General features: G+C 45.3%; 1 protein-coding gene across 4 annotated transcripts in view; it reads right to left on the bottom strand.

Moving 5' to 3' along the window:
* The window catches only part of LOC131673191 (islet cell autoantigen 1), a 434,595-nt gene that overhangs the window by 142,385 nt on the left and 268,563 nt on the right, over nt 1-23,647 (bottom strand). For all 4 annotated transcript variants that reach the window (XR_009302690.1, XR_009302693.1, XR_009302694.1 and 1 more), the window contains one exon: nt 5,458-5,528. Coding sequence is in view for 1 of the 4 variants with exons in the window: in XM_058951163.1 (XP_058807146.1) it covers nt 5,458-5,528 (71 nt within the window). In the remaining 3 variants the exon portion in view is untranslated. The remainder of the gene's footprint in view (nt 1-5,457; nt 5,529-23,647) is intronic.

Here is a 23,647-nt window from a genome sequence, read left to right on the forward strand (position 1 = left end):
GCGAGCTCCCGGGCCGTTGTACATAGCTATATGACAGATAAGGGCCGCGGCTATTTGAAGGCCAATTGGGCTTAATACGGTTCTTGAAGCACCAGTATCATATAATGCTTTGAAAGCAAAGTGACCTACCTGTAAGGTTAGCCACCATCGAGGGTATTCTACGACTAAAGCGCAGTACTTTGGTCTGGCTTCAGCGTAATCGTTTCAACATTCCGCGCCGGCGTGTGGATAGCTGTTGCGGGGCACTGAGCCTGGCGGTCTCCTGAGTCGGCGTTAGCTGATGAGGCCCTCGAAATAAATGAAGCGATAGGGACCTCGTCTACTCGCTCCTGTCGGCGTTTTTTGGTTGTTCTGTTTTAGAGCAATCCGGGCAGGTAGCTTTTGTGTAGCCGGGCCAACTACACTCGCAACAGAGCAGTTTATCTGCGTCTGGGCCAGGTGGTTTGTCTTTGTTGCGATCCAAGCGCGGTGTTATTACCTTTGCTTGGCTCTCAGATCGATGCTCGCCTCCTCGTCCGCCTCTAGGGCTCCATCGTCCTCCACCTCGGCCTCCTCTTCCTGAGTGATTGGTTGACGCAGCGCTCTTCGTAGAAGTAGGGGTAGCGTCAATACTCGCGACGGGTAGACTTTGAGGCCTAGTAGTAGCAAACTCTAAGCATTTCTTATTAAAGAAATTTTGAAAGGATTTTTCTAAGTCAATCTCCAAGATGACGTTGTTCTCGTTAATGGAAGCGATGTTCACTTTTGGTCACGCAGTTGCTTTCGTTTTAGGCTTGTATGCCGCTTCTGGTAACAAGCTCTGTTCTGGAGACGGCGGATGCTTCCAATGTTCGTCTGACTCGGCCATTTCCATTTCTTGGGCTCGGTTAAGAAGCTGTGGCAATGACGTAATACTTTGCTGGTCCTTCTTCATTTCTTTCTTCAACTTGGGGATCATGATATCAATAGCCAAATTGATCTGATCTGGAATACTCCACGGTCGCTCAAAGCGGCTAAATATGGTGTTCATCGCAGATAAATAATCCCGAACTGTTTCATCGGGTCCTTGCGTTTTCAAGTGGGCCTCCACTGATGTGTTACGATGATAGCGATGCACCTTACTGTAAGCTGTCAATGCTGCCTCTCGAAACTCCTAGTACGTGTTCCACGTTGGTCTCAAGAATCGGTACCATTGTAGCGCTTGACCTCTGAAAAGTGTAGACAGTGAATCAAGAATCTCGTCTTCCGTGATGCGGTCCAAACAGTAATTTTCTTCTACTCATGCAAGAAATTCCTCAATACTCGTGCTTGTGTCGCCCGAGAAATGTATCTTCCAGTCTCGCACCGTTTGTCCTAAGTTCCTTGTCAGAACTCTAGTACTATCCCAATGGTTTCCACTAGTCCTCCAACTTGGAAGTCCATGGATCAAAGTGGCTTGCTGTTGAGTCGCATTTGTCGATTGCGCTCCTGCCGCATGCGAAAGCAAATATGTTTCTTGTCTGTGATCCCCCCTCTCCCAGCTTGAGCTTGTTTGAGTCCTTGCCGTTGATGATAAGAGTGCTGTTCTTGCGTTCAGCTGTGGTTGTTCTTCGAATGTCGTTAAATCAAAATCTGGGTCGATGAGACTATACGTGTCTCTAAAGATAACATTTTTATCTTGTCTCGTAACTTTCAAATTGCTATTGATATCTGTTATCGTTTTTATTTGATTATTTAGACTGTAAACTGTGTTTTGCAGTTCAGCGTTTTCGCTTTTGAGTCTTGATAAATTTTTCTCTAGCTCGTCGACCTTCTCTTTTAACGTTTTTGTTGCAATTAAAGCTCCTTTCAGCTCTTTTGCCGTTGATTCTGGTATGTATTGTGCCTTCCCTGAGGGTAGCTTACACCAAATCATTTTCTCTGGTATTTGCAACATATGTGGCATAGCATTCGTCTTATTTTCTGTTGTCGACATCACGGGCTTACAAACATTGTCATAGTTTGAGCCATATTTGTTGTCGTTGGAATTGTTACATTCGTCGCAGATTCTCTTATTACTATTCCTGACGTATTCGAAGCTGGTGTTAACGACATGTCTTGTTGTTGTGTATCCTGTTCGTTGTTTGTTTCTTCTGTTTTGTCCAATTTCTTGCTGTATTATTTCTATAAAATCGTCGCGTATCGGTTTTGGGATGACATTTGATTGTATCAATGTCATATATAAATTATCGCGTCTTTCTTTCGCTTGAAGCGACAAATTATCGATTGTCTCAACAAAATCTTGCGCGGTATAATCGCCTTTTAACCGTCTATATAATTTATTAGCACGTTCGTACATTGAGCTATCGTTGTTGAGCTCAAGGTCGTTTAAGACTGAATTTAATGTATCACTAGGTAGTGTTTTAATCCATTCTTTTATTCTAATATTTACTTCTGTTCTAAAAATAGTTAAATTAGTTTGTCCGACATCTTGTTTTTATTTATTATTATTTATATACAGTTTTATATTCTTCTATTTGTTCTTGATAATTTTCTTTTATTTGCTTTCTTCTTTCTAAGATTATTTAATATTTATTATTTTATTTATCTTAATCTATTATTTTTATATTTTAGTTTGGCGTTGTACGACGGTATCAGTGTATAATAATATATAATAAAAGAAAATGTTATTAAATAATAGGGCGCTTCGTAAAATGTATAAATATATAGATAGGTTATATTACAATCGAAATTCATTTATCGGGAATTGATATGCATACACAAATAGTCGTTTTGTGATTTCCGCTTATACGTGAGATGTATATGCGTAAACGCTTGTATTCGCCAGTGTCCAGGCTGTTTCTTATATCACAGTTATAACGAATTTAATTCATTCGTCATGTCTCTTTTCCCACGTATGCATATACATAATTCATATACTTATACTATATTTGGATTCATATTATATTATACAGCAGCCTGCAGCAGCCGACAACGTCGAAGTATAAGGTAAGAGAGAGAGCGCGGCATATCTATTAACGAGCCTATAAGCAGGGAGAGTCGCGTCCGCGTGTATGCGTGTATGCGTGTGGTCGCGCTGCCGAAAAGCGCGATGAAAGAGTGGCGGACGCCTCCCGCAGGAATTGACTGGCGGACGTAACGCGGGCGACACGTACTTGAGCGCGCGTTGAAGATCCGGTCTTTGCTTGGGCAGTTGCCGTGGTTTAGCGATCCTTGACTTTTCTTTTCTTTTTGGCGTATTCGGACTTTCGGTCTGGCGTTGCCTTAAATTATTCGCGAGTGGGTGCAGTGGTGCGGCGTTTTGACAGGACAGTGTGTGTGTGCGAGGACCTAGCGCTAGGTAGTCCTACGCTCCGTTACCACTGCAACCGGCGTCCGGGAACGCCATTCAGCGAGCGAACGCTTATTGTACGGAGGGCCTGGCCATTGTTGCCTCATTGTAAGTACCGACTCGTTTAGCTCTCTCTTACTTGCTTGCCTGCTTCTCTCTCTCTTTGCCGATTTACTACTCTGTACGCTTTCTCTATGACACTTTATATAAATTATTCTTATCCTTCTTATTCTCTGCGTTCTTGGACTTTGCGCCCGACTCTCACTCCCAATCCTTGGCGAATTCTCTGCGCTCGTCACTACTTTTCGCGCTTTTCAGCCACTGCTACCTGCGACGCTCTACGCGGGCCACGAGGCTGCTTGATGTCGTGGCTGGTTAAAAAGGCTTGGCCACACAGGTGCCAGTGCACCAGCCTCGTGGCATTAGCTGTTTATTAAGCCGAGCTGTCAACTAATCCATCCTCTCGATACCTGCTGTAACGGCAGGTTAGCCAAAACCCTGTTATACAGTAAATACACGTGACTTAGCGTCGTTCGCTTAGCTCACGCTATTCCGATAGAGTATGTCTGTACGACATAAACACTCTATGTTTTTTTTTATGCACGCGTGTTCGTATCACAAACAAAAGTGTTTTGCTTGTTTCCTTACTTGTGTTTACATTCACTGGCTTGGTGAGTCTCTTTATTTTTTCTTTGTTTCCGCGAAGGTTATCTTTGCATGAAGTTTCCTGAGAATTCGATATGCACGTTGGGCGCCAAAATATAATTCAGTTTTAGTTGGAGCTCTTTTCGGGCTAAATCAGCTATATAATAAATAATTCTCCCGGATTAATATTTTAATATTAATATTTTAATAAAGTGAAGTCCGCTGTCCAAGGCGACCCTGTGCGCCAGCGCGAACAGTGCCTGGGTCTAGCTGCATCAGCTTGCCTCCTTCCTTACGTAGAAATTCGGCCCGCGGAGAGTGTCGTGAGCTACAGATTACTTGGGGAGAGACAACCTAAAGAGTCTCGCTGCGAAGTGGTTATGCAATAAGGCAGGTGTATCGGAATAAGCCACTGCGGATTTTAGTAAAAATGAATCGTGTATTTAGGCACTCGCGAGTACATGCAAGCGCGCGTATTGACGAAATGTGAGCGGCAGCGAACAAGGCGACAACAAAACGCGATGCGCCGATCTTGTCAGCGACCGAGCAAGATCGGACGACGAATTCGCTTAAAGCGGCTCGAGGCAAGACGCAATGCTGAGCAAAATGACAGAGTGCGTAGGTTGGGCGAAAAGCTAAAGGAACAAATGCAATTCACAAGCAATAGGAGAGAGAGAGAAAGCCAAGGGAGAGAGAAAAGAATCGAGCAGGTACTTACAGTTGTTGTCGTCGGTTGTTAGAACAACAGAAACGCGCGTACGATAGGTCGCGACCACGCTTACTCCTAGCCTACGCTCGCGCGGGCGTTCTCGTTCCTAAGCTTTATAGTTGACGGTATTCCTGTCAGCATTCACTATGAGTCTTCGCTCTTCACTGGCGATCTTCGGGCTTGTATAATCTCTACTGCGTACTCGCTTACTCCTCCGTAATCTCTCGTAACGTAAAAAAGATGCTGTCAGATTAAGCTAGAGTTCGTACCGGTCTCGGCTCGCATGCCAACTGCCCATTGCGCGCTCTCTTTCTCTCTCCCCTTCGCGATCGCGGTCTCTCCGAGACATCCGCGCTAAGGATTATCGATAGTACAGATCGTAGGGCTCGACTCTTATCTTGTTCGCTGACATTTCAACTGCGCTACAAATTAAAAATTATTATAATGCATGGTAAGGTATAAATATGATTAATAAATAGACTGGCCGCAGGGAGAGAGAAACATAACGAGAATGTGACTCGTTATAGTGTGAATGAGATTATCTAATAAAAAAATGAATTTCAATAAATTGCAAAGTAATGTGGAAATCAAACTCAAAGTTTGTCGACTTTTTTTTAAGTCAATATGTAATATTGGCAAATGATCGCAATGAATGGGTGAGAAAAGATGTTTTGAGCAGAATAGATTTCACACAGAAAATCTACAAAATAATACATAAATAATTGCAAGTCTGCTTTCAAATGACAAGTTATACTCCAAAAATATTTAAAAAAAAAATCAAAGTGATAAAACATTTAATAGATAAAAAATATACCTTTCAATTGTACAATAGCTGTACCAGAAATTGCTTCATGAATTAAGGTTTTCCGTTCTGTGAATAATAATCTGAAAGAAAATCAGTAAATATAACGTTATAAAAGGCTTCAGTTAATGAAAATTTAATGTTGTAATTTGAGAAATATATTGAAGGTGAAAAAAGCATTGTATATTATTATGAGATATAAACAAATAATATTTCTAGACGATCACACTACATTTATCACGAGGTTAGAAATTGTATTAACACTGTTAGCATATCATACTAGATGTGACAGAATAGTTGTAGGTTTCCCGTGTAGCCAGTAGTTAATTCTAACTACTGGTTTTTTCTCGCTTTCATATTGATATCGTATTGTAGCTGATCTGTTAATTGAATATTTAGTGACAATTTATAATCAAGTAATGAATTCAGTAATTAATGTTCTGGTTACGCTTCTTAAATAAATATTTAAGAGTGACAGTATATCGTAGAGTGTATTTTAAAGGCGTACAAAAAATTTGTATGTGCTATCTTTCTATTGTTATTAAGAACAAACAAAGAGTAAACTATAAGTAAAAGAATATGAATAAAAAAATGTTTGAAAACTCCATTGAAAATGAATCAGAAAGAGGATGATAGTCTCTAATGGTAGCGTGTTTTGAGGGTGCGAAGCGCGCTGGAATAGGCTACTTTAACAATTATACTATATATGAAAGGTACTATGATCAATAACAAATATGTAATATTTGTATGAAATTAGTTTATCACATTTAATATACATACTGTAACGGGGGAGGTTATCTGAAAAAATGGAAAATTTATTGAAGCTCAAACTCCCACGATGCAGAGCTAACCGCCGCTCCGTTAAACACGTATAGTTGTACGTGTATTCGCCTTTACGTCAGATGATTTCATTTAAGTGTCTTCTTTCCAACGGAGTTAAACTCTTGAACTCACCTTAAGTCACGTGACTTGTGACACTCGATGTATCTTAGGTGTGAGCGACTTTACGCCTAATCCGCTTAATCCCCTAGATGTAATCAGATTAAAACCCAAGCCTTTACAAATCGCTTAAGCTAATGGGAAATTAAATGACATAATCAGCGAATTAAATTAACTAACTTTAATTAGAAAAAAAACTAGTCTTTTATGGACCGAAAGACTAACGCACGTGAACAGAATTTACAATGAATTATTATTCGGTGAGTGAGAGAAAGAGAGAAGATTCAAAATTACCGCGAAACTAACGCTCGGCGCGAATACAAAAAATTCGCTATCACGGTTGACAAAATACCGAATGTATTTTGTCACGTAATAATAACGGGAGGTGCATCTACCCTGCGGTGTAATTATGGTGATCAGCTGTAATTGTTGCTGAGGTAAATCAACTGTCGCTGCTCCTCCACTTAATCTGCTGCGCTGCTTAGCTCTCCTATCGGCTGCAATATGCTGCTGCTGATCTGCTGCTGCTTTTTGCCGTGGTAATACCGTTGCACTCTCGCACTTAAGATTGTCCCAAAAAAACTTGATCATTCGGCGAAACACAGTGCAAAATAAATTTGGCGGTATCGTCACGTAGACATTTGAGGCATAACTGCTTAATTTAAATACTCGCGCGCCCCCTCTCTCTCTTAATTGTTCGAACTAACGCGCGAGTTACAGAATCGCGAATGGATTGATTCCTTGAATCGACTACCGTTGCAATACAAACAACATTGTATTTTTGGGTTAAGTTTTTATATCTGTATAGTCACCATAAAACAACAGTTTTCCAAAACACAATCATTATTTTTAAATTGATTTAACATTGATTGTAAATATATATAAATTTATTTATCAATTATATTAACTGTTAATAATAAATAGTTCTAACAATAATAATATTATCATTAATAAATAACATTAACCTAGAGAATAAATTGAATATTACTTCCATCAAAATGTCTACCTTTACTTTTAATTACTGCTCGTGATATTTTAGGTATCCTGTTTGTTTAGCGTATTTTTTGAGATTTTATTCCATTCTTCTTACAATTTAGCCTATAGATATGTCCACGACGTAAGGCATACCTTTGTACATCACGATCAAGCTCTTCCTATAACAATTCATTGAGATTTAAATCCGGAGATTAGGGAGGCCGAACCATATATTTAAGTTTTCTCTTTCTTTAAGATTCTTTAGATAATTCTTACGTGTGTTTTGAATCATTGTCTTGTTGGAATATAAATTTAGAGCCAATTATTCTAGTGACTTTGAACAATATTTTGATAATCTTCTTTCTTTAAAATTTCATATATTTTTAGAAGGTCGCCAACATGGGAAACCTCGAACATCCACAAACCATTAGTTATCCACCATGTTTAGATGTAGACACAATACTATTTTCCGAAAATTTTTCATTCACTCTTCGACGCATATAAATTTTCCGTTTATTTCCAAATATTTTAAATTTAAATAATTTATTCCATAGAACTTTCTAATCCAATCAGCTGTAGTTCAATGTTTATGTTTTCTGGTCCAAAATAAACGTTTTTTTCTGTTAACTTTTCAAAGTAAAGGTTTCTTCACAGCAACTCGACCAAAAAGACCACATTATCCAAGTTTTCTGTTGATAGTTGTTCCACTTATTTTCATTGTTAAATTAGTTTGAACTTGTGATTTGAATCCAGCAAAAGTTAACGATATCACGTAAATGAACTTGTGCTATATAATTATTATGTTACTTTGTTGTTACTTTTGTTGTTCCTTCCACATGTCTATTTTTAGTGTTACCATGTTTAAGTAATTTACATACATTTTAATCCACACTATGTCTGGGAATTTTCAGATCATGTGCAATTAGGCTATTGCTTTTACCACTTTCATGCACGGCCTCAATTGTTATACGCTGCTTCGAAGATAAGTTTTTCTTCTCAATCAAAGATCACTTCCAAGCTTGATTTGATTCCAATATTCCTTATGAAAAAGAAAATTTAACACTGAAATTTAATATTTACCGAAATTCATAAAATTTGTTTGTGCTTGATTGCACTATCATTTTTTCGGCGAATCAGATGTGTATACTATCAGTTCATAAATTCTTGATATTGTGATGGGAAAATAGATTATATCTTACTTCTTGATTGAATAAAGTATTTGAATAATTTTGGTAACCAGTTTCAGAATAAATTATGTATGTCAACATCAGATAACAAAAATTAAAAAAAGTCTTTCGAAAAAATTCTGTTATATTCTACTTGGATTGACAAATTTTTGTTTCATTTAAATATTTTTCTATCTCTCGAATTTACCAAGATATTTCAAATTTAAAAGATTATATTTGATAAATTCGAATATATTCGCGTTATATTTGATGGATTCGAATTTAAAATGAGCGTTTTATATAACGCTTGGAAAAAGCTAAAAAAATGATGTATCTCAAATTTTGTTACAATTTGTTGCAGGATATGGGCCGGAATCAAAGATGAGAAAAAGTTTTGAAATTTTAAATCTGAATTATCGTTCGAAAAAGTTAGAGCAAGGCATTTATTGCATTTCATGAATACGTCAGTTGAAAGCTCTTTGTAAGAGCATGCAAATGCATTGCCGTATATCTACATATAAAACTTCTATGTTTTGAACAATTTCGTTTTGGGTAGGCAAAAGCAATGGGCCGGCACTACAACGCTTGCAACGATGGGGCTTGTCAGTTAATGGAATATGATAAGTTAGTTAGTGAACAGACGGTAGAGCCTGGCGAAGTAGCAAAAGTTAAAGTAAATAAGAAATATTTGGACTTTCGACAGGAAAATAAACCTGAATCTATTAGTTATATTCAGGTTAAAATACACTCGTTAGAAGTACGCTTTGATGAGCTGTAACGAAACTTTATCGTTATCAATTTTTAGAGGTAGATAAGTGAGGGGCACTCGCTCATAGCAATCGAGGAGGGGGGGGGGAGGGAAAGGTAAGATAAAGAAATGTAATTAACCAAAAATCACACTTCAAATACTGTTAAATGAACATACCGTATAATTATAAATTCTACAAAGTTTACAAAAATCTTGAACTCTAACGAACACAACGGTGTTATAAACACGCCTTAACTGTACTGAACACAACGGTTTTTTTAACACATACTACAATAAAAGAACGAAGAACAAATTAACTAATTTACCGCACTTACAAAATCTAACCGACATACAGAACGTGTCGCCCGGCAGGTGACCGCCTTGAGGACAAACCGACTTAGCCTACTTAAACTAAGAAAAAAAGACCGCCCGGCGAGGAATCACCTTGACGGTACGCTACCTTAACAAATAATAATGCCGACCTTAATTAAGACAGGTAACCGGCGTGTTCACGTCTTGCTACTTACCTGATTCTTACACCTACTCGCTGTGCCATTCCGCTAAAGATAGAGAGAGAGAGAAAGAAAGAATGAAGAGAACGAGTCTGGACCTTATCTATGCGGGAACGGGAGGCATGGCTGCGCCCTGCCGATGATGTTGCTGGCCGTCGCTGGATAACTTCTTCGCCGGCTTCTTCCGGGTAGCGTCCCTGGCAAGATACTGGTGGAATGGCACTTGTCCTTTTTCTCTTTGCCTGGTTTCTCGTTTCAGCTCCTCGGGACGCTTATGTATTCGGCTGACCTTTACTTCTGCACTCTGCACTCTGTACCGCTGACCGACTTAGAACCATCTGACCTCTCGCTCGCTTCCGCAATCGACAGCTTCTTCGCTCGCTCTTTCTCTCCTCACACTTGACCTACTTATTAGGTGGCGTGAGACCAAAGCACTAATTTGTTATGCGTCGCGCGCCTGCCTAATCCTACGTGGGGCACGCACGCCCCTCTCTCTCTCTTTCTCTAACAAGGGAAGGCAGGGAGGTGTCCGTCACCGATTTTCTTCAAGTTTCGCATACGATTAGAGTATCGAAAAATATTGGACACGTATTTTTTTGTAGCGGCACATACGGTAATTTAGGTGGTAAAAATAGGGTTGCCAATTATAATTATCTACATACGCTTGAAGTGCATAAGTTGGCGAGACGCTAAATTCAAATTATCATATTTTGGTGAAAGAAAAAGATATCTGAACGATTTAAAATTCATTTTGAAGGGAAAGACTCATACTTTCAGATATATTAATTAGTTTGACCGAAAAAAATTATCTTATGATCTTACATAACTTCAAATATGTGTAAAAGTCGTGTTTTTTGCTCTTGAAAAGATTTATATTGTTTCTTTTGTAATTTTTTTCGTTCTTTCAAATGGAAAACTCAGTGTTTTGGGTCCAATTCCAAAAATTGGCCCAAATCTGGCTCAACTTGAAAATTTCAAATGGAAACTACTGTTGCTTATGGTAGATTCGAATTATAGGGGAATTTACACGTTCAAACGTGATATCAAATTTTACCGAAAAAATTTGTATTTTGAGTCCCAAAGTGGCAATAAAAAAACATTTTATTATATATTTTGTTTATTATAAATATTATTATAAATAATATATAAATATTATAAATATTAAATTTACTCGAGGGGACCGACGCCTGCTCCGTCTGCGGCGCGACTTCCATCCCCGTATTTTCAGCCGAACCAGCTTCAGTCCCGGCTCCGTCTGCAGTAAGCGCCTGTGACCTACGCGCGAGCTTAGCGCAAAAACGCTTGCCATATCGGTGCCTGGGCTTCTTCGCCTTGGGCTCCCCGACGGAGGATTCAGGGCTAGCTACCTCGGGCACCGACCTAGGAACTTCGAGCTCCGGCTCCACAGTCTTTGCCTGCGATGCCGGGAGCTCTACTGGTTCGCCTGGGTGAACCCGAACCCTTACCTCCTCCACCGATCGTGCGCGCGCTTGGTCTGCCATGAAGGCATCGCGGCAACGCGGACAGTCTTGCACGCGGACATCGAGTCGCCCACAGTTTCTACAGACCGGACGCGAGAGAGGCGGGTTCCTGCAGGCCGACCTGAGATGTGACCCTGTTCTGCAATTGAAACAGCGGAACGAGGGCACGTCCAATTCCTCATCCCAAGGGACCGGAGCCAGGTTTTGCAGGAAGCTACCTCTTAGCAGCCGGAACCCGGTTTCGTCGACCAAACACGGCGACGCAGAGGACAAGGCCGGGCTCGCTGCCTGAAGAATCGGAACAGGTCGTACCAGCCTGTACGAGTGGGCGCAGCCAGACGAATTATCGAACCCGCACGGCGGTTTCCCGTTAGCAAACGGACCCCTCGCCGGTCGCTCACGAACGGCGTCGGGGGTGAAGGCAAAGGTGGCGGCAAAGGGAACCCCTTCGCCTGCCCGTCACTGTCCCCGCCAACCGATGCCTATGCCAACTATGAAACACAAGAGGTAACCTCGACGTCAAAGGAGGCCGCCTGCTCAAGGCTTGAAAACTGGGCGGCAGACCCCGACGCTCGGTCCATCTCCATAGCCTCGCAATTTCTGTCGAGTTCACCGATGCGGTCACGTCGACTATAGGTGTTTGGGCCTTGGCGACTTGAGCGATGCGGCCCGACTTCTCGGTTTCAGCCATCATCACCTGACGTCGATTACACCTGTCCTATTTCGCAAACTATTTATTTACCTTAGGCGGTGGTATATATCGCATAATTTCCGAGACGTGTACCCTAGCTGTACGATGCTTACTGTTCGTCGCTAGCTCGTAGATCTCGGGCGAAATTACTGAAATAATTTCAAACGGTCCGTCGAATTTCGGATCGAGTTTCGCGTTTTTACCATCGGCTGCGCTCGAAAGCGTATGCACTTTGCGCAAAACCAAATCACCTACCTGCAAAAGCACCTGGCGCCTACCCTTATCGTAGTGTTTCTTTTGCTTTTCTGAGCTTCAGGTATGCTTAGCTACCAAGTCGCGTAACGTATTTAAACGTGATAGCCTCTCTTCCCACGCCTTCGTATCTATCTTAACAATAGGGGCATTTGCCTCGATCTCGCGCCTTAAACTCTTTAACGGACGCGGATCCCTACCAAAGTTTAGAAACGCCGGCGATACTTTTGTAGACGCCTGAGTCGCCGTATTGATAGCATGACGAAGTTCATGCAAATACCTATCCCAGCTCCTGTGATCGGCATCTACAAACATCGCTATCATCGTTTTTAGAGTACGATTTACGCGCCCGACCGGGTTACTTTGCTGATGCAGGACAAAATATATGTTCGATACCGTATTCTCGCAACCTATCTTGAAATACTTTGCTCCTGTATGCCTTCGCATTATCACTAATGATATATTCTGGAGTTTCCCACCTGAACAGTAAGTTCGCGTTTATTAAGAATCCTAGTAAGCGCACTATGATCCGTAACGATGACAAAGTGTGAGCCTTCTATATAAGGCCTAAACTTTTTTACCGCAAAAAGTACTGCCAAAAACTCGATTTCGCTCACCGTGTAATTTCGTTCGTGCGCGTTAAGCATCCGACTGGCGTAGCAAATAAGAAGCTCGCCGTCGTCGAATACCTGAACCAAACACGCGCCAACCGCGAGGGAAGAGCCATCGCAGTGCAAGTAAAAGGGGCGCGTAAAATCAGGGCGCGCGAGTACCGGCGCCTCCGTTAATGCGCGCTTTAGCCTCTCAAGTGTAACTTGCTGTTCTTCTTTCCATTCCCATGGCTGGTTCTTTCGGATGAGTTTGGTTAACGGGACCTTTATCTCTCTCTCGTGTTCGATAAAACGAGCATACCACCCTACAATACTCAGGAATCGGCGTAATTGAGCTACGTTATTCGGCGCAGGATAAGCTACTATTGGTTTCACCTTGTCATGTTCCGGACGCAGACCCTCACTATCTAATCTGTAGCTCGTATTCTTACCAGCAAAGTCTACCACAGGTTCGCCCTGATTTCTTAAAGCAATGGCCTTTTCCGAAGCCTGCCCAACCGTGGGCAAAATAGTCGAACCTGCCTCATTCGTGTTCGTGCGCGACGATGGCAACTCATTTTGCCTCGCTGGGCACTTCTCGGGCGAGCTAATTATCGCGCAAAATTTATTAAACCCGATCGCATCATGCGTATCCTTATCGGGCAAAATTTCTCGCGTGTTAGTGTGTCGATCTTTTCGAAGACTTTCCGCATCCTGCTGTAACGAGTCACGTTTATTTGCCTCTTCGGATTCATTGCTGATCCTACTAGGGAAACTTACGCCCTCGTCACTTTGAGCCCGAGCTTCTTTCAATGTCGAACGACTAAACTCGCTTTTAAACACGTTTTTAAACTCAACGATTTCCTTACTCCATTTTTCCGGATCCTCATATTCTACAAATACTATACGCTTGACATTAGCCTTGACTTTCAAATATTCCCCTATTACCTCGTCTAAGAGAGGTGGCGCAAAACTGGCAGTTCCTGCCTTATTCTCGCCTTCCTCTTTTACTAAATTCACGAAAGGAGGCGCAGAACTGGCAGTTTCTGCCTTACTCTCGCCTTCCCCTTTTGCCTCAACTCTATTCCTTTCTTGTACGGTGTCTTTGCTCTTTGCGCGAAGCACTTTCTCTATCTCAGTGGCCCGCTCAATCCATCTTATGCAGGAGTCGTCGAGCGGTCGGCGGCTCCCGCGCTGAGGTTTCCCTGCTTCACCTGATTACAAGTAGGGCATTCTCTAAGCACGTAACCGATTGTCCCACAAACCTGGCAATATAAGGTGGGCTCTGAAGTTCGCGTTGGACAGTTGTTAGCGTAATGCCCCGGTTGTCGGCATTTATAACAAACTACCGGCGGATTGACCTGAGCTATCGGGCATTGCGCCCTCCTATGTCCCACCGCGTTACAATTGAAGCAAGCCCCCGTAAATGGCCTATTTAAGTTGCTACCTCCCTGATTGCGCTGCTGCGGGACCAGACTAGGGGCTAGACCTGCAGCCGAGGCCAACGAAGCCTGCGCGCTCTGACGAGCAGGCGCGGCTTCGTTCGCAGGCCGGTTTCTTGCCTGTGGCTGTTGCCTATCGGCAATAGCCACGGCAATTTCACCGTTCTGCTTCTTGCCCTTTTTACCTAGTTTTTTGTTTTGCTGCTGCGCTTTCTTTTTAGAAGATACGACTGTTAAGACCTCGTCAATCGCGTCGTTTAAACCATCAATATTTTCGACCGATTTTTGCTTACCGGGTGACTTCTTCGTCTCTATGTACGAGGATTCCGGAATTAGCGTTACATCAGCCGTGGGCGGCTTTTGCCACCTTTTCCAACCAGCCATGCGATCTTCGAGCGCCATACCCGCTTCTTTAAAACTATTTAGATCGGAGAAGGTTTTAGTTTTAAGGTATCGTTTATATCTTGGGTGTAGACCCTCTATAATCATAGCTAACTGGCGTTTCACCGAAACAGGCGGATCAAAACGGCGTAAAATTGTCTGAAAAGCCACGACATAGTCCGTAATGTTCTCATTCTCGCCCTGTGTCCTTTGACGCAATTCACCGTAAAGTTGTTCTCTGTTCAATCGTCGACAGAAAAAGCTAGAAAAACTCTTTTTAAAGTCTTTCAGCGTCCTCCACATATTGCGATTAACCTCGTACCATGTACGCGCCTTATCGCGGAATGCAGTGCCTCTTGCTATCAGCATCTCTTCGTCCGAGATGCCATAATAGCGCTGGCAATCACTCAAACCTGATAGAAAACTTAGTGCGTTTGTACTATCCTTACCGGAAAAACGGCCCAGGCTACCCCAGCACTCAGGTCCTGACAGACCTTTGCAAAAGCTGGGATGGGGGTCAATGGCTTCAGCGACGAGTGATAGGGAGCGTCGGGCGAGACCAGACAAAAATTTGGGTCCGCCGACGTCTTCGCTGAATTCGTCTAGTGAGACGAGTCGGAGGCGACCACGTCGCAGGCGGAGACCAGGCAGGAGGCAGCGAAATAGGTGCGTGAGCTCTGCAGAGTCGAGCGAGGCGAGTGACATCAGTTCCTACAGCGAAGACGAGAGAACATGTGCTCGTTGCCAACGTCGATCACACCGTGACAATCGAGCGAGATTGAGCTCCAGTGGGTGGCCCCCTCAAGGCGAGAGAAGGCGCTTGAATGGGAGACGGGCTGATGCGGTGATTGCGTTCCGCACATGGAATCTGAGATTCACCGGAGCCCCAGGATCGTCAGCTGAACGTTTCTTGGAGAGGTTGGAGCGCTGTATACAAATGTACAGGCTCCCGGATCGCGAAGTGCTTCCAGCTCTGTATGCGATCTTTTCCGATCGCGCAGAGGTGTGGCTGTCCAACAAATTTGGAACGTGGCGCACGTTCCGAGAGTTCGCTTCCAATTTCCGTCATCATTATTGCCGAACACTGTCTAGGGAGGAATATTACGACGTGTTAGCTCGCCGAACGCAGGGTGAGGATGAATCGATAGGGGATTACCTGACTGCGTTCGAGAGCGTCGTAAGGCGAATGAGGCCCCATCCTTCAGAGAGAAAACTGATTCGTTTGGCAAAGGCAGGATTGAACCCGGAGTACAGGAGGTATATCCAGGAGAAGACGGTATGCACTCTGCGTGATATAGAATATTACGGAGAGAAGCTGGAAAAGCATCGTGAGTGTGAGAGGAGATGGCATCCTCCTTCTGCTAAGGACAACTTGCCGGTTGAGGACGCTGCTTATCGAGGAAAGGGCAAGAAGAGCCACGTGGCAGTCAGTGCCGTGGTTGCCCAAGGAGAGGCGTCTCCGGCGGAGAAACCGAAGGCTAAGAAGAAGCAAGAGAAGAAGAATGCTTCTGACACTGCCACATCCGGACGTTCGTCGGGTAGCGACTCGGGAGTGTATCAGTGCGCGGCGACCAGTTTTATGCAGCCCGTACTAGTACAATTACCGGGTCCCAGCACCGACAGAGACCAGGGAAGATCTGGCAGACATATGCGGGTCACTCAACGTCAGAATAGCCCAAGGAACGGGCGAGATAGAGCTATTCTTCAGGGTCGATGCTATGGCTGCAATGGAGAGGGCCACAGGATCTCGGAATGCTCTGGTTCTAATCGAGAACAGACTGGCCGGGCACAGAGGAACTCAATTTGTTTCCGGTGTCGTCAACCGGGACATTATGCTTCGAGTTGTCCTCTGCGTCAATCGAAAGAGTCATGCCAGAACTTCCAGGCGCCGAACTGTACATTCCGCACCTGTGCGAACTGCGAGCCAATTCGTAGGTTGGCTGGAAACCGGTCCACTGGGAGTGGAAATCCAACGCTCTCAACGATAGTTTACGGTGGGCTGCAAGGTTCGGGCACGACGAACTCGACCTAAGGGTGTGAGACTAGGAAACGCGCGAGATTGTTCGGAGTGCCGTAGGCGCCACTCGTGTGAGGCAGTGCCCGCGAGCGGTTTCTCACAGTGGGTTGCCCATCGAGGAAGGTGTCGGGCCAGTTCGAAGAAGCGATGTTTCTCTCTTGGGGTTGTTGTTTTCGTGTTGTAAGGTCGTCTGGTTCTGGTTTCAGTTTTAGGTCTGGGTTTTGCTTTTGGTTGTGGGTTTTAATTATTTCATTTTACCGCTACCAGACAGTTCACTCGTGGCCAACAGAAAGGCCCAGCCATGGCGAGGCGCCCGGACGGCGAGAGCGGGAGACAGCCCCCGACCCTATCGAAAGGATCGGTTGCTTCGGGGGGCTGTGACGGAGAATATCGACTAGGCCGATCTCGTCCCTTTAGCTCTCGCAAATGTCCGTGCGCCGCGCCAGGCTGAGAGTGTGTACGTTTGGCACGCACACTCATGCTTGGACCTTTTGTTTGCGAGGTGCTGAACACGGGCTGAGCTGACGACTGGAGCGACGCAGATGGCGCAGAAGAAGAGAGAAAGAGAGAGAGAGAGAGAGAGAGAGCGCTCGAATTACGGATCGCCGCGGAAAATTGGAGAGTCTCTGCTAAACAATGAGCAGAGGAAGTCGCCCGCGCGGATAAAACCGACGGTGACGGTTTTTCAAGGTTGGCCTCGCGACCTCGTCGACGATCGTTCGTTTTGGAGACACGCCTGGTGCGCGGACGAGTATCGGAGAGTGAAGCTGGGTCGCGCCCAGCCGTGTTCCGAAGTATACCCGGCACCGGTGCGTGTGAGGTATTGGCGAGGTGCGCGGGTGCGCGCGCGAGCAGTCAGGACGGGCTGTCGTCCAGGACAATAAAAAGGCGGCGAAGACAGCAGCAACAACGATCAACGAGCGGGTTGCGGTTGAGGCGGCAATATTGCGGAGCGAGCGAGAGGACGAGCCAGAAGACAGATAGCGACGACAAAAGAATATACCAGCGATACGGTCAGCGAGGAGCACACCAGTGACGTCACGGTGCAGAGCGCTCCAGCCGTCGGAGAGGCTGAAGGTCGAGGTCGGTGCCGTATTTTTCTCTTGTCTCTCTCTCTTGCATGTTTGGGCGTCAGTCTATGGTTGGTAGCACAGCAGACCTGCTGGCTACCCGTTAATAGCCTATCAGCGAAAAGTGTTTGTCGGGCATTTGTATAATATCTAGTTTTTATAAGGTAATCGGCAGGCTGACCAGCCACCGATTCACCTTCGCGTTCGCGTTTGTTATTGTACCGCTCGTAGTGTGTAAGTCCGAGGTTGCCGTATTGTAATCGTTTGTTGACAATTAAAGACTAGCGTATTAATCCGCTGTTGTGTTTATTCGCCGCTGTATCACTCCTCATCCCGACTTCGAATCTGTGCATTTAACGTGTTTATGCTCGACGCGTTATTCAGTCGTGGGAACGTCTTTTGCTTCCCGAATCCCCGAATAAATAATTTGTGCGGGCGGTCGCGAGTAACCCAGACGGGTACGGCCGGAATTCTCCGTTACAACCTTTAGATAGCCGGCACGTGAATGCCAGGCTATCTTATTCAACACGCACCGGTCGTCGCATCACCAGAGAGAGAGAGTGTAGAGAGAAAGAAGCACGGAAGGCTTAACCTTTATTCACTGCTCCTCGCAACGTCGAGAATCTTGAGCGATGTGCTGCCGCAGGAAGTACCGGTCGTCGTTGCTGGTCAGATCGTTGCTAGCTGTTGGCTACTGTCGCTGACCAAGTATCCGCAGGCGACGTTGACTCTCCTTGCAGGTGGGGCTGGCTGTAGTCGCAGACAAAGCTGTTGCCGTTAGGGTTAACTTTCCTCTCAGCTGTCCAGCGGCGCTCGCTCGTCTCCCTACCTTGAGGTGGCACGCGACGCACCGCTTAATGGTCACGCGTTGCGCGCCTACTTATCCCTGCATGGGCCTAGTACTCTCTCTCTCTCTCTTTTCCTCACTCTCTCTCCGCGCTCCTCAACTTTTTCTTGCGCTCAACTGCGCTGGCCCGTCCTTGGCGCTGAAACAAAAAGACCATGTGTTAGGCGCATACTTTAATGCGCCTAACGTTGGCCAACACGCCTTGCTGAGTGGAGGAGGGAGAAACGCAGACGGGAGACCGGCACACGGCCTGCTCTCGTCACAAAAGAGACATCTTCAGTGGTATCAATATCCATCGGTTCAACTTTTGCCGAACCAACTTCTTTTCCAGGTTTACTTACTTTTCCTACTTCATATATGAATTAATACCTAAATTTAGTCAGTATGGATATTTCGAAAATTGCAGCTTAGACGACCTGAAAAAATAATAAACCCATAGATGATCTATTTGCTTCATTTGAATTAGACAAAAAGTATTCAGAAGAGTTAGTTGAAGGGATGTTATGGCATATTAGATTAGGACATCCTTCTTATGGTTATTTATTAACAATGCATAAGATAAATAATTAACTCGAAAATATTAAATACAATGAAAACTATGAAGTATGTATAATATTTAAAATGAGTAAATAACCTTTCAAAGAAATTAGAAATAGAGCAGATCACTCTCTTTCACTAACTCAAACCGATATAATAGGACCATTCAAAAATGCTTGACAGAAAACCGAAATTAATAAAAGAAAAATAGAAAAATGAAAGAAATATAGAATTAGACTAGAATACAACCTAAGATAGGTAATAAGGTAAAACGAGATTACAAAGCAATGGCGGAAGGAATAGCTAATTTACTAGATAATAGTTTTGGGTTCCTAACTCGGTATAATGAAGGTAAAGTTTTAAGTGAATTTGAAAAGGTATTCACTTCAATAGCTATATTGAATTCAGACTCTACTAACTTTAGAGAAGTACTAACTAAGACTAAGACTAACAGAGAGAAGTGTTAGAAAAATAGAGAGAGAGAGAGAGAGATAGGCGTGCGTGCCCCACGCAGGATTAGGCAGGCGCGCGACGCGTAACCAATTAGCGCTTTGGTCGCGCGCGTACAAGCGATAAGACGGCAAAAACTTGAAAGAAAGAGAAAAGTCCAAAGTGTGTTAAATATATTAATGGCGTGCCAGCCGATGGTGTTAGTGCGCTGAATGCCTGGTCGCTTCGTTTTTCGGACGATGGTAATACGAACGCGATTAGCTATTTATCAGGACTAGAGGACTGCCAGCGCTTCTATAGGATTCCGGGTAAAGAAATGTTAAACGCTATCGGCACTACTTTGCGTGATAAGGCGCGTACTTGGTTCGAGCTTAATCGAAAGCAATGGACGACTCTATCAGAATTCAAGAAGAGTTTTTGAGCCAATTTTTGCCGTCGGCTCAGTAGACAGTAGCTATATAGAGAATTGATGCAGAGATTGCAAGGAGAACGCGAGCGCATTTCCGCATATGTAGCAGCTTTTCAGTCGATCTTGAGACGCTTCGATCCGCTGGTTTTGGACAAAAAGCAAGTAGCTATCATTGTGGAAGGGCTACATCCGCAGTATAGGAGGTACCTTGAAACGTAAACGTTTAAAGATCTAAGCCAATTTAAAGAATCCGGCCTAGCGTGAGAAGATTGTATGATAGGTTGGAAAAGGTGGCAACGTCCACCGAGCGAGGACGTTACACTGGTACGCGAGGCAGCTTACTCTGAACCGAAAAAGCAAGCCGCGAATAAAAAAGTCGCGGCAGTAGAAGAATTAGCGAGCGAATTGGATGAAGTTCTAACGATAGAACCGGTTAAAGATAAAACTAGCTCGAAGAAAAGGAGAACAAAAGTCAAGGGCAAAGGGCCGAAGAGCGAAGTTGCCGCGGCTAATGTCTAAGGCATGAAGCTGCAGGCGACGAACCGCTCTTCGCAGCAGGCTGCGCAGCCGAATGTTGCAGCGCAGCCGAACGTTGCAGCGCAGCCGTCGGCCACTCAGCTGCCGATGTTTTCTGCGCCGAGTTTGATTCCACAACAGCGTGGACAAATGAACGACGCTCAAACGGGAAATGCGAGAGGACAACGTCCTTTTGTAGGCGTGTGTTTCGCGTGCGGTTTGCCTGGCCATCAGAGGTCTCAGTGCCCGGCTGCGCAGACTGCGCATCCAGAGAATTCGTAGACGAATACGAGGTATGCGCGTTTGAGGACACGAGAGATAAATGGTATTTGCAGCAAATACAGGACGTGTTGTCTAGGCCGAAAAAGTATAGAACGTGGAGAGTAGAAGGTGGCACACTCTATAAGTTTATGCAGAACCATTTGCTCGATCCGATCACTAACAGAGAAGAGTGTTGGCGCATGGTGGTGCCGGTTGAGCATAGAGAACGCGTGTTGCGTGACGCTCATTGCGAGCCCTGTTCGGGACATTTAGGCCGGGAAAAGACTTACGATAGAATAGCACGTGAGTACTACCGGCCGGGCGTTTGGTACGACGTTAGTACCATCATTGCCAAGTGTAAAAAGTGCCAGGAGTACAAAACAGTATAACAGGCACCGCTCGGCTTAATGGGAAAACGCGCAGTAGAATGCCCATGGGCCGTAGTAGCCACGGACGTAGTCGAGCTACCACGTAGCAAGAATAGGTTTCTGTATATGGTCGTGTTTCAAGATCTATTCACTAAGTGGATAGAACTGAAACCGCTTAGGTCGGCGGACGGGCCTGCCCTTGCCGCTGCCTTGGAGGAATTAATTTTATTTAGATGGGAAACGCCAGAGTACTTGATAAGTGATAATGCGAAAGCATACAAGAACGTGATCTTCCAAGGTACGTTGCAGGAGCATGGCATCGAGCACGTGTTGTGCCCCGCATATCATCAGCAGAGCGATCCAGTTGAACGCGTCAATAAGACGCTGAAAACTATGATTGCTATGTTTGTTGATAAAGACCACAGAAGCTGGGACCGTTACTTGCACGAGTTTAGGCATGCTTTAAATACCGCGACGCAGTCGTCAACTAAGGTATCGCCGGCGTTCTTAAATTTTGGTAGAGACCCTCGGCCGTTTAAAAGTCTTAGGAGAGAGTTAGAAAAGAAGTTGCCAATTACGAAAATTGATACGCGAGCGTGGACGGACCGGTTAACGAGATTAAATGCGCTTCGAGACCTAGTGGCGAAACATATTGAAGAGGCTCAAGAAAAGCAAAAGCGTCAATATGACAAAGGTAGAAAGCAGGCTTCCAACTACTACTCTTCCAAGTGGGCGATCTAGTCTGGCGAAAAGTCCATACGCTTTCTAACGCTACCGCGGGTAAGAACGCGAAATTAGATCCGAAGTATGACGGTCCGTTTAAGATCATTAGCGTAGTCTCACCTGAGATTTACGAGTTGCATACAGATAGCAAACACCGTAGTGCGAGAGTTCATGTATCGAAATTGAAGCGATATATACCACCTCGTAGAGTTAAAAGTTTTGATTAAGAGACATATTTAATTTAATTTTAGTTGTTTGACGAATGTGCTGTTTTATTTTGTTCATAGGTTTTGTTATATCGTATTATAGTACAATGGAAGGTACACCGATGGAGTTAGGAGCAGCCGCACCCGTCGAGCCTGATCGTTCTGCGCAACCCGTTGCCGCGATCGAGCCGAGTGCCGCGCTTTGCGTCGAACAGTCGATGGCGCTGAGGCGAGTGGAATCGAGCCAGGCTGAGAAACCTGCCGCTTTTCCATTGCTGGAAGAGCAGGCGGCCTCTCAAACCGAGGCTCAACCACTGCCTCTAAGTGCCTCGACTGTGCCGTTTGGCAGTGCCGATTCGGGCCGCGACATGCCGATTCCTCCTCCGTTGCCAACGGAACCGGTCCCGGTCAAGAAACGTAGCCTGGTGCGCCTTGCCAGGAAAGGCAAGGCTCCACACACGTTTGTTCCAGCCGCTGGCTGGGGAGGACTCTCGGTATGACTCGTTGCCGGACCGATGTTTCTCCGCGGCCAAACGCGCCATTAGACCGGCTGTCGGGAGGGCCGCTAAGACGCGCGCGAACTCGCGAGGACGAATCGGCCGTCTGCCGTTGCCACCCTTGCCAGCGTGTTCCGCGGGCACGAACGGGGTGCTGGAAATACTCGATGAAGACAGTAGTTCGGCCGAGAAGAGTGCGCGGGTCGCTGATGCGCCTAAGGTGGCGCCTCAGAGGCACGTGCACGAACCTTTGCCGTGGAAGCCTCTCGAGCTTCAGAGGCTCGACCCGGCCTACCAGTTCGCAAGAACTGGTGACCCGGGCGGTTTTGAACCAGCAGGCTACTCGGCCGACGAAAGAAGGCGCGAACATGGGGAGCGGGTGAACGCGAACTCGAATTCGGAGGTCACGATTGCGAGGGGAGTCTTTCTCTGCGGGTTGGCATCGGTGCCGTGGGATGATCAACTGGATCTCCCACTGTACCGGTATTTCTACTGTCGGACGGGCTCCCACCGCAGGTCTGACTGCACGAGGCCGCCGCTCAGACGCGACTTCTGTCGGAATTGTGGCCGTTTGGACACAATTGTGGACAGCTGTCCGCGTTGTAGCCAGGCGTACTCACGAGAGCAAGCGCGGCTGTGAGCGATTCGGGACGCCCCGGCTTCGGTCTCGAATGAGCCGCCGGCGAGCGTGGTGTTTATCCCACAAGATTGACCCACGCTGCAACAAGCTCCTCGAGAACCGGAGTCCCAAATTTCGGTTCCGTCGACAGTCGCGACAGCCACCCCGGAAGTGGCCCGAAAGAAGCGCCATCGCTCGGGAAAGGCGTACCGCGAAAGACTGGCACGTAAAAAGCGCTCGGTAGCAGGCGAGCGGCGCTGAATCTCGGTCGCCCAACGGATCGAGTTCGCTCTCGACGGAAGTTGCCCCGATGAAAACATCGGAGGCGACCCCGCCGATAGTAACTATCGCGAGCGGTCAACGGCTCAATGGTGCTGGCTCCCTTACCCCCGTGGCGGAGGAATTGAGAGCCCTCCGCCTCAAGTATTTGGAAAGGAGAGATTAGCCTCCGAATAAAAGGTATGGTTTTCTTTAGCTATGGTTTTGCGCGTGTGGCGCCATGATG

Source organism: Phymastichus coffea, unplaced genomic scaffold (assembly GCF_024137745.1).
Source record: "Phymastichus coffea isolate CEN01 unplaced genomic scaffold, Cenicafe_Pcof_1.1 PCOF00001, whole genome shotgun sequence".
Taxonomy (NCBI): Eukaryota; Metazoa; Arthropoda; class Insecta; order Hymenoptera; family Eulophidae; genus Phymastichus; species Phymastichus coffea.